This window comes from Mesoplodon bidens (assembly GCF_964165515.1).
Source record: "Mesoplodon bidens genome assembly, chromosome: 7".
NCBI classification, from domain to species: domain Eukaryota; kingdom Metazoa; phylum Chordata; class Mammalia; order Artiodactyla; family Ziphiidae; genus Mesoplodon; species Mesoplodon bidens.
In genome coordinates, this window is record NC_138164.1 from 106,568,536 (window position 1) to 106,580,168 (window position 11,633).

General features: G+C 57.5%; 1 protein-coding gene across 1 annotated transcript; it reads left to right on the plus strand.

The window, feature by feature from the left end:
- Positions 1-2,139: 2,139 nt before the first annotated feature.
- Positions 2,140-9,215, plus strand: SAXO4 (stabilizer of axonemal microtubules 4; the record flags this gene model as incomplete). The annotated part of the gene is made up of 12 exons (XM_081240740.1): positions 2,140-2,248; positions 2,416-2,683; positions 2,794-2,947; positions 3,966-4,094; positions 4,914-4,977; positions 5,407-5,519; positions 5,924-5,983; positions 6,095-6,181; positions 6,543-6,656; positions 6,741-6,835; positions 8,467-8,631; positions 9,137-9,215. 12 exons carry the CDS (start codon positions 2,140-2,142, stop codon positions 9,213-9,215), a joined length of 1,437 nt encoding a protein of 478 aa, XP_081096866.1.
- Between the last annotated feature and the right edge of the window lie 2,418 nt (positions 9,216-11,633).

Here is an 11,633-nt window from a genome sequence, read left to right on the forward strand (position 1 = left end):
AGGGCAGCCCCCTTTCCCTCGGCCTCCCCTTCGTTCACACCTCATTCTCCCCTAAGAGCAGGGGCGCACTGGAGCACTGGAGCCGGCTCATTTAGCTCCTGAGAGCTGACGGTGAAACTTCCAGGAAATCTGCCAGCTGATTGTTGAACGCAGCCGTTGTTAAAACTTCAGTGATATAAACTTACATATTACTAAATTATATTTAAAAAGAAGCTAAAAAAATAAAAAATAAAAAAAGAAGCTAATAAATACTTCAAAGTCATCACCTCCTCATTACATTCCCATATTTTCCTGTCATTTATGCTCTTGGGATTACTTCCAACTACTGTATCCCTATGGTGGAAGTACTATAATTGTGGTGGGCTGCTGACCTTGTCTACCCAATTCCCTTTTCAGTAACATTGTGTTGGTAGTTTGAAAGCAACCGTGATGGGCGTGTTTACACCATAGAAATCGACAAATGCTGCAAATCAGGACACTCGCCCCCCCCCACACACACACACAACCGCTCAGTCCCCAGAGATCCAACTGTTAGACATTCACAAGCCTTAGAGTCGATGTGAGGCAAATGAGCCCTCACAGAAGGAGCATGCCCTGTGGATCTGGCTCACGCCCGTTTAATCCAGACTTCCTCCGCTAGCTGTGAGGCCTGGGCCCCACCTTTCCCATTGCAAAATAAAGCTAAGAAGAGCTTTTAAAAACCGAGCATCAACCACCTGCCAGGTGCTGAATCCACTCTTTCATCAAATCTTCCAACAGCCCTAGGAGACAGGTCCAGAGACAACCCTCGATGAAGATGAGGAAATGGGGGCATTCAGAAGATAAATATCTCATCAAAGGCGACAGATCAGGTTTGAACCACACTCTTCACTGCTGTGGTTTATTGGACCTAGAATAACAGTAGCCAGTTCACAGGGTGGTTTGGGGGATTATGCAAGGTAATGTGTGTAAAAGAGCTTGGTACAGACTTGGCTTTAGCAGAACATAGGCAACATTAATTTACCCCGAGGCTTAAGAGTGGGATCTGGACCCACCCACATTTGAATCTCAACTTTGCTATTTTCTGATTGTGAGATCTCTGGCCAGCCAAGTCACTTTGCTTGTCTAACCCTCCTTTTCCCTGTGTGAAAAGAGGGATAATAATACCTACCTGGAAGAGCTGTTCAGAAGACTGGAGATAAAAGATGTAAAGTGTCTGATGAGAAGTGGGTACTCAATAAATTGGAGTGATTGTTCAGGATTATCTTTTATTTCATGTCACTCAGACAGCAATTCTGCCCGGCTCTGGTGAGGGACACCACAATAGGGGCTGGAGCCATGGAGGCAGTACCTTGCCTGGGCAGCTCCTGGCCTCCCCTCCTGGCCAGGTCAGCCCCTCAGTGGGCCCTAGCTTCAGAAGGGCTTCCAAGGCGTGGGGACACTGTTGCTAGGCACCTGTTGCTAGGCAACACACTGTTTCTTCTGGCCTGGCCACTTGCCCGAGGGCTCAGGCTTCTGTGGAGAAGCGCCTGCCTCCTGCAGCCTCTTGCCCTACCTCAGAGCCCCTGCAGAGAGCAGGTAAGGGTGGGGCCAGCTGGGTGGTTGGGCCCCATGAGAGCTGAGCCAACTTCTAGTGGGAGGTGGGCAAGGCCGAGGGACCCTAGGGAGAGACAAGGAGCCTGGGGCTGGGAGTGAGCTTCCCAGCTGGGGTGGCCAAGAGTTCTCAGGGTGGGCGATTGTCTGGCTATTCAGTTCCCAGAAGAGGGCACATGGGGGTAAAGATCAGGAGCTGAGGAGTCGGATACCCTGGGTCTGAATCCCGGTTCTACTACCTATTATGAGCTAATCCTTCACCACTTGGAACCTCAGTTTCCCAGCTGTAAAATGGGGGAAGGGGTTGGTGATAAGGTGTGAGGAAGGTGAGATGAGACACAGGGTACACAGGTGTTGATGATTACTAGTCCTTTCTTCAGTTTGGGGTGTGGGTGTCGGTGGAAAGGCACAGACCTGGGGGAGGGGCCGCTGTGTGGGCTTCCATCACCTCCTCTGTGGTCTCCACAGCCTGGGCCTGGGGCAGGCTCGGGGCCCTTGGGCTGCCAGACCTATGGGGCTTCTTGTGCTTCCTTCCTAGGTCCCCCGGGGGCCCTGCCCCACAGCATCATGATGGGGAAACTCCCCCTGGGAGTTGTCTCCCCCTCTGTGAAGATGAGTTCGGGGGGCTGCACAGACCCCCTGAAATTCTACACCACCAGCTACTGCACAGCCTACCGTGAGGGCACCTTTGTATAGGAGCCACGCCCAGGGCACGGGGCAGGAGTGGGGACGCCCTCCTAGACCCCTGGTGCGGGGGGATGCTGGTCCTGCCTGGGAAGCACTGGTCACTGCTCTGCCGCTCTGCTGACCCTGAGTCCTCTCTGCCTGCTTCCCCTCTGGCAGGTCGGGAGGATTTCAAGCCCCGCATGGGCAGTCACCAAGGCACAGGCTACAAATCAAATTACCGGCCTGTGGTCTCATGCCAACCCAATCTCAATGCCCTGGACAACCCGGCCATGGGGTACAGTCGGTCCAACCCCTCCTCACCCCCTGCCCTCCCGGGCCTTAGCCCTCAGGGCCATCGGACCTCATCAGACCAACTCCAAGCTCCGCGCATGGGGTCCGGGGTCCTGGGGGACTCAGGGCCTGGTCCTCAGCCTGGGCCCCAAAGGCAAGCAGACTCCCGAGGCTGCTGTGGGAGGTCTGAGGGAGGTGGAAGCCTCCAGGGGACAAGGGGAGTTGGCCCTGGTGGTAATAGCTCCCGCTCCTGCCCCCACTCAGGGAACAAGTCTGCAACAACTTCCAGACCGTGACCAGTCAGAGCTCCCGTCCCCTGGAGGTGCCTGATGGCAAATACCCACTGCCCTGGAACATGCACCAGACCCACCCTGGCTCTTCTTGGGAGAAGGCCCGGACAGCCACCCCCACCAGGGAGGTCAGTGCTGGGCCAGGACCAGGATGGAGGGGGACCCTAACCTGGGGCAGAGGAACGGCTAGAGGGTGGACAGGGTGGGGATCCCTCCAGAGGGTGGGGCTGCACTGCCAAGAGTTGGTCAAGGCTGAGATGACTGGACATGGAGGAGCCACAGTGTGGGCTGGGGTCCCCTCGCCTTTATCACCTTTGACCTCACCCCATCCCCCATCCCCTCCCCCTCCATTTCCATCCCCATTCTTGTCACCATCGTCATCTCTACCATCCCCACCTCCAGTCCTGTTCCCTCCCCACCCCAACCCCATCCCCTTCCCCATGACCTCCCCCATCCCATCCACATCTCCATGCCCACATCACCATCCCCACTGCTGTTGTCACTTTCACTTTTGTCATTATCATCCCTATCTTCTTCATTTCTATCATTGTATGACCATCATCCTTATCATCATCACCATCACCAGAATGGATTCTGTCATTCATTCATTCAGGCAACCAATATGTTCTAAACACCTCTTCGATTTCTGAAGGTGATAAGTGCTGGGAAAAAATATAACAGGGAAGAGGCAAGGACTGAAGCAGAAGTGAAGGAATTAGACCTGCAAGCCAGGAGGGTCAGAAAAGAGCTTACTATGGAGACATTAGACAAAAACTTGAGGGATGTCAGTATTCCTCCGGATGCAGCAAAGTAAGGGAAGAGCATTCCCGGCAATGCAGACAGCAAGTGCAAAGGCCCTGAGGTGGGAGCACCTGATGGGAGGAGGGACAGCAAGGAGGCAGGTGGCTGGAGCGGAGTGAGGAGCTTAGGTCCTTGTGGGCCACTGTCAGGACATGGGATCCTACCCAGAGTGCAATGGGAATACTGCAGGACTTTGAGCAGGGGAGGGATATGGCCCAGCTTCATCATAAAGGGACCCCTCAAGCTGCTGTGCAGATACTCTGTAGGGGTCAAGGGCAGAATCAGAGTCAAGAAGTGATTGCCATCCCCTCACCTGGAGGGTAATTGGCTGCTCTGTCCTCGCAGATCAGGAAGGTCCATTTTGACACCCAGGACTATGGGCCCCAGGCCATCAAGGGGCTGGAGCCCAAGGAAGTGCCCTTGCTCCACCAACAGCAGAACAAGTGCTCGCTGGAGTGGGAGGATGCCCGACACGTGAGTGGGTGGCCCCGATGAGGGCCTTGGGCCGGGCAGAGGGGCCAGACCCACCTCCTCCCGCTTCCTTGAGACAGGTTCTGTGCTGACTCACCCAAGCAGCCAGCTCAATATGGAATCAGGGCACACACACTCAAAAAGACTGGGGCGGGGAGCTTCCCTGGTGGCGCAGTGGTTGAGAGTCCACCTGCCGATGCAGGAGACACGGGACGGGATCGTGCCCCGGTCCGGGAAGATCCCACATGCCACGGAGCGGCTGGGCCCGTGAGCCATGGCTGCTGGGCCTGCGCGTCCGGAGCCTGTGCTCTGCAACGGGAGAGGCCACAACAGTGAGAGGCCCGTGTACTGCAAAAAAAAAAAGAAAAAAGACTAGCGCGAGCCAAGGGTTTGATATTTGGTATTTCCAAGGCAGCAGCAAAGTGGCCCTCACGGGCTTCCTTACATGTATCTTGGGATTTAATAGCTGAGCTCCCTTCTCTCCTGATCCCATCCAGGGGCCCAGTGCACTGTGAGCACCCATTTCCTTCCATCAGCCTCTCTCCTCTCTTTGGGCCCCTCCTGCTCTGGGTCTCAGGGGCTCTGGCTCCCGTTGTTCATTACTGGAGTCCAGTGTGGGATGTGACTTAGTTTTCATCGTCATGGAGGAACTGTGCTCTCCTGGTGGAATTTCTGGCGCTGTGATGCCTGATCAGAGAGAGATTTGTGTGGGAGCATGCAGGTCTACTCAAAGCACAGAGGACCGGAGAGCCAGCACTGCCCCCACTGCCTTCGGGCCCTGGTCTACCTTGCGTCCCCCATTGTCCACTCTTTGTGTTCCAGGGCCCCCGCTTCATGACTTCCGAGTATAATCCCAAGTATCTCAAGGAGCCTTCAAACCAGCCAGGTAGGCAAGGCGTGAGTCTAAGCTCAGGCCTCCCACTACACCTCCCTATTCCGGACCCTTGGGAGAGACCCCCGGGGACCCCAGAGCTGGCACAGGGCTAAGAAGGCACCAGCGGAAGACAGAAGGACGTATCGGCAGCTTGGGGAAACCATCTCCCCTGGGCTGACCTCTGTGCTTTAGGTCTGCTGATCTCCAAAGGACAACTCTCTTGCTCAGGAGGGCTGTTTGAGGCTTGCCCTTCCTTTTGCTCTCCCCTCTTGCTCTCTGCCCTGGACTCTGGAGTTCCCTGTTGCCCATGATCCTGGCGGCTCCAGCCTCCAGATCCTTGGAACCAGCTCCCCCTCCACCTTCTGGGACACTGAGCCACTGGTGGCCACGTTGGTGGGGCCTGCTGGTCCCAGGCCAGCACAGAGGGGCTGTCTTTTGCAGATCTCTTGCAGAAGAAATCAACTGGGGCCAAGGAGGAGACTGGCTTAACCGAAGCTTCCAACAAGAACCCCATCATCTTCCAGCCGCCCTCCCAGGTCCTCCCTGGGGACCCGGTAAGTCAGGTTGGGCCCCACTAGAGTTTCAAGGTGATCGAAGCTCTCCAGTCTGGGGGTTTCTAGCTTTAAAAATGTATATATATGAGCTGCGGAAGCCTTTGCCCAAACACAAGATGAAAGAGCTTGGGCGAAAACCACCACTTTGGTCCAACTCCCCCATTTTCTGGATGAGAAGACTGAGGTCCAAAGAGGAAAAGCAGCATAGCCAAGGTCACTGAGAGTTCAGACAAGAACCCTGGACTGCTGGTTCCCATTCAGCATCATGCCCTCCTCTCCCTTCTTCCCAAACCCTCCCCTTTCCTTTGTAAGTCCAACTATACCCATTTGTGCTGAGCCCTTCTCTGTGCTCAGGACAAAGGAGCAGCTGAGCAGCCTGATGCTCCTCTGTGGCCTCTTTCCAGGTCCTCCTCCCCGGCCGGAGTGTCACCAAGTCAGACTTTCTCCCCATGACCCATCCTCATGTAAGCTGAGCCAGGGTTGGAGGGGAATGTCTGTGCCACAGCCTGAGGTCCTCCTGTGGGGCAATTGGGATGGTGCCAGAAGACGTGCCAGGGGCTGCTTTGCTGCCTTAGGGGGATGAGTTCCTGCCGGTGCTGGCCAGAGGCTCCGAGCAGGAGACCGGCTTCAGCCAAGTGAATGAGAGGACTCTGAACCCCAGCGTGAGTGGCCTCGGGGGGCTCCTTCAGAGAAGGGAGCACTAAGAGGGGAGGAGACAAGGAGGTTTCTTGGACCTTGTGGCATTCGATCCGGGCAGTGCAATATGGGAAGAATCAGGATATTTGGAGATGCAGAGGAAGGCCCCCTGGGTGGAGGGGGGAAGGCCCCCTGGGTGGAGGGGGAAAGGCTCAGGGGCTGGAAAGTGAGGGGTGTGTTCAAAGCCGTGACTTCAGTGGGGCTGGAGGGGGATGCATCCTGGGGCTGGGGCAGTTGAGGCTGCATGGGCCTCTGCCTGCCTTCCTTCCATCCTGCTGCTTCACCCTGGCCACCCGGCCACCCTTCTTGTGATTCTGTCCCTTGCAGGTGCCCCCTTCCGGCCCAGAACCCAGCAGCATGAACCACTGGCAATTCCAGCCCCCGCAGAGGTTGCAACAGACAAATGTTGCCCTGCTTGGCCAGGAGACCGTGGGGAAAAAGGTAAGGCCTGGGGTACCCAGCCCCTACCCCAAATCCCCACTCCCTCCTGACCTGAGAAGTCCCCTCTCTATCTCTCTGGTGCAGGACCCCACAGGGTTCAGCCTTAACAACCCCAGCTATGTCCGGAGCCCCTATGACCCTGACCTGGATAATCGCTACCTGACCACCTACAACCAAGGGTGAGCCCCTCTTCCCTACCCACATCTGGGGCTGTGAAGCTGACCCATTTTACAGACAGGGAGACTGAGACTGGGAAAAGTAATGAGCTCACAGTAATGAGTGAAGAAGGCCAACACTTGATTAATGTGGGTTCCCCCAGAAGCAGACCCCAAGCCAAGGAGTTGGGTGTGAACCCTTTATTAAGGGGGTCAGGGATGGGGGTAATGGGGTGGGGAAGGGATGGCAGCCAACAACAGTGTGTTATTAAACCAGGTATCCCATGGGGAGATGCTAGAAAACAGTGCAAAGCACACAACTCAGAATGATCCCAGCCAAGGAACGAGAGAGCTGGGGTATTCATACCCCACACCCATTGATCTTTGGTTAAGGGCTGTCCCCAGGGGCGATATTAAATCCCAGGTACCTCCTTGCTCCAGTCACCCAAGGGCAGCTTTCCCAGAGATGCAGTGCAGGCCATTGGTGGACAGGGGAGAAATAAGGGAGTACAATGGGGTCTGTGTGGAGCAACAGGGCATCAGCTAAGACACCACAACCAGTCCATGGCAGGTGGACTCCATGCACTCTCAAAAGGTAAGCTCTGGGCTGTGTGAGCCCTGGGCAAGGAGTGAGTGTCCTGGGCATCAGGGAAGGCTTCCAGGAGGAAGTGGCCCTAGAGTCATGGGGGAGGCTACCCAGGCCAGGACTGGGTGGAGAGGGCATCACAGAAGTGGGATAATGGAGGTGTAATTCTTAGGCAAAAGCCTCCCCTCCTGGCCTTTGTCATCTGTGTGTCAGCCTGTGTCATCTGCGCCCACACTGCTCCCCGCCAGCTCCTCCATCTCTCAGGGTGCTCTCCCTGCTGCTCCCCATCCTTGGAGCTCAATGCTCCCTCTTTTGAATGGGGACGCTGAGGCTCAGAGGGTGGAAGTGGTGCCTGAGCCTCACAGCAGATCCGTGATGCATGTGGCTGCTCTAGTTCCCGTGGAGGGCAAGGGGGAGGGGCGGAGCCTCACTCTGGGTGTTGGGGGACAACTGTGTTCCTGCCCCTCCCCAGGCTCCCGCAGACCCTCAGGCCCAGCCATCTCTCCTTCCCCCACCTGCCTGTCTGGTTTTCTGAGCGCTCAGCAGGTGTCAGGCACACCGCTCCTTCCTCATGGGCCCAGAGCCCCAGGGGCTGTAATCACTGATTTTCTCATTTATCTATCTCTCTGCACCCCCTTTGTAAACTCAAGGGCTGGGCCCACATCTTGCTCATTTGGGCACCTTCAGAACCCGGCCCAGCGCTCGGTGAAAATTGGCAAAATGGAAGAAAAAGTCAAACGCCCTGAGACGTTCACAGGCCAGGGCGGGAGGCGTGGCATCTCTTAAAAGTCTTTTACACTCCAGAGTGCTGTCTCAGCCTCAGGGGCGGCACCGAGGGGGGCGCCCAGCTCAGGGGCAGAGGGAGGGCACGCTTGCAGGGTAAGAGGTGAGTGAGTGGACAAGGCCTTCGGGAGGTCCTGGCAGAGCGAACAGCGTGGGCAAAGGCAAGGAGGCTGGAGGACCTGCAGCAGTTTGTGCTCCGCTGGAGCCGAGATTCCTGCTGGAAAAGAGCAGAGAGGCTGCCGGGGACAGAGGCCAGCTTCCCGCCAGCTACTCTTCTGTGTCGTAGGCACTTCGAGAACATCCCCAAGGGTCTAGACCGTGAAGGCTGGACTCGAGGTGGCTTCCAGCCCCAGAAGCCCGGAGGCTACGCCCTCAACCAGCCGGTCACCCGCCTGGAGGCCACCCCCAACCCCACGGAGAGCCTGCGGCGCCTGCATCCCCACGTGGGCAGGCAGCACGCCCCCCAGCTGCTCTGTCCTTTGCTGCATCTAGGCCTTTCCCCGGCCTCTCCTCCCTCCTTCGTCTGTCTGTCCGTCTGAGAGGCCCATTTCCTCTCTCTGGTTTGTTCATTGCCTCTCCTGCCCAGCGGGGCGGCTGCCCTCCTCTGCCCAGTGACCCCTCCCTCTGCACGGCTGCTCCCCACTGCCCCAGTCCCCGGGGCGCTCGTGTTTCCAGGCATTTGGCCAGCTCCGACCTGCTCCCTGCCAGCTGTGGGGTGGGGTGTGTGGGGACAAAGCTGACTGACTGGGGCTCTGCCTCTCTGACACCTTTCTGCTCAATCCAATTCCTCAGAAATCCCATTTGTACCAATCATGGCCCAGAGCCGGCCGGCAAAGACTCTCTGTGGCTTGGCCGTCCCGGCTGAGCACTGGCCCCGTGCGGAGGTCGGGGGGAAAGAGAAGGTCCGGGCTCGCTGCCTCTACCCCTCCCTCCCCTGCATCCCCTCCTTCCTGCAGGACCCTGGTCTCGGCTGACCCCTTCTACCGAGCCACACTTCCCGGCAGCCACGGCAGCAGCTTCACGGCACCCCTCTGAGCCTGAGGCCTGGGTAAGGGCCTGGGGGACCTCCCTCTACAGCTGTTCCCCATGCAGGGGTGGCCATCGTGGACCAGCCCCCCATCCTAAGCCCTGGGGTCAGGCCAACCCTGCCCAGGGACCCCAGCCCCAGAGCGGGGAGTGGGAGATCAGGGGCGTCTCGGGGTGGGGAGAGTGCACAGACCACCGGAGACCCTCAGGCCTCATCTCTGTCTGCACAGGTTTGCTGACCCCAGGGGACAGGAGCTGGCTACTGTCCCTATTCCCACATTCCCCCGGGGACTCCCCGGCTACTTTCCTAATGAAATAAAGAGCAGTGAAGCAGTGCAGTGTCAGCGCGGTCAGAGGGGGCTGGGAAAGGAGGGGTGAGGGTGGGGAGTGGGTGCAGGGCTGGAGGGGCCAGGGCCAGGTTTGGAGTCAGGGAGGCCTGGTCGGACTCACTGTCACGCTCTGGACAAGGCATTTCGCTCTTGAGACTCAGTTTCCTCTCCCATGTAGGGGTCTCCGAGGACCTGTGCTAAGCGGTCCGTCAAGTGTGGAAGGGAGGAAGTCCCAGGGAGGGGCAGGCGGGCCAGAGTGGGGGGAGGCGGAGGTGGGCGGGAGGTAGGTCTACAGCATGGGGCAGGGGATCAAAGCAGGACAGCCGGGGGCCCTTCTGGGTTTAAAGGAGAGGGGAGGAAGACTCCCCTGGCCGTCTGGTGGTTAGGTCTCCGCGCTGCCCGTCTTCCAACGCGGGGGGCGCGGTTTGATCCCTGGTTGGGGAACTAGGATCCCACATGCCGCGCGATGCAGCCAAGAAGTTAAATAAATACATACATACATATACACCCACACACACATACACATACATATACACATACGTACATACACTCAGATACACGTAAATAAAGGAGAGGGGAGGACAGCTGGGCAGGAAGAGTCGCAGAGATCTCTCTCCAGAGATGGATGGAGGAGGGTCCGCAGTGGATGGAGTCCCCGGACACCGACACTGGGAGGGGTGGCGGCTGGTCCCAAAGGCTGGTGCCCCAGTGCCTTTGTGAGAATTATAACAAGGCTCCCTCTAGGCAGACGCCTCCACGTGAGCACAGGACCTAAAGAGCAAAAGTCTTACGGGAAGAAAAAAGCCTCTCTTTCTCCAGGTGCTGCAGCCTGAGACCGGGGCCCTCGGCCTGCATGGCGGAATCTGGGCTGCCTCTCAGAGCCTTCCGTCACCTCTGCCAGGTGCTTTTGTGCAGTACACAACCATACAATAGTACGCCGTGGCCCTGCTAGCACCAGCCCCTTATTTTATAAATGAAGAACCTGGACCCAGAGAGGAGGGTGCGTGAGCTGCTTGAAGTCACACAGGACAGAAAGGGAGCAGCCGCCGCCCCCGGCCGGGGATGTCCCCTGCACCTTGCAGCCCAGCCCCGCATGCAGGAGGGCAGACTCAGTGGTCCAGCAGTTGGTCCCCACCCTCCACCTCTACCCCTACCCCTTAGTGGGAGTCTGTGGAACAGCTCTGCTGGCCCTGGGGCCTGGCTGCACCCAGCAGTCTTGAGCAGCAGGCCTGGGGGCTGTCCAGGGCCTGGCTGGGGCTCCATGTGGGATGTGGGTGGCTCCAGCTGGCTCCAGCATTGGAGGAGGGGAGGAGGGGACACAGAGTATCTCGACTACAAACCCAGCCAGACTCAGGACCCACCGACAGCCCCACAGACTGTGGGTGCGGCCCGCTGGTCCATAGCCCCCAACATCAAGGGTAAGTCACCAAACCAGAGACTTGCCAGCAGGGCTGGGACATAACAGCGGCCTGGCCATAGTGAAGTTGGGGGAGAGGGAGGGGCCAACCAGCGGCTCCTGCCCACAGGCACACACACACAAAAGCACACTCAAACACAAGACGCACACAGACCTCTGAAGACATGCACACACAAACACATACAGACGCATAAACGCCAACAGGCAACTACACGTAGATTCACTAACACAATCACACATAGAAACATATGGAAACACAAAACAGACACGTACACAAACACACACCTTCACATAAACACCCAAGATGCTTGTACATGCAGACCCATAAACACACACAGGCAGACCTACAGACACGTCATAGACCCAGACATGCAGACACACAAAAACAGATGTATAGAGACCTCCAGGACAGACGTGAGCACACACACACAAACACACCGCAGCCCACTCCGTTTCACCTCTCCATGTCCTTCCCCACCAGTATCTTGCTGCAGCTCGTGTTTCCTGCTCACCCTACCTCTACCGGCTCAACGAGGGATATGGTGTCAGGGACACTGGCGCCAGATGACACCCTCTCTCCCCCGCCCTCCCCCATCGTCCTGCACCCAATTTCCAGGCCATGTGACCTGGGGCCACCCCGGGATGTTTCCTGAGCTGGAGCTGTGGACCCCACCCCTGAGC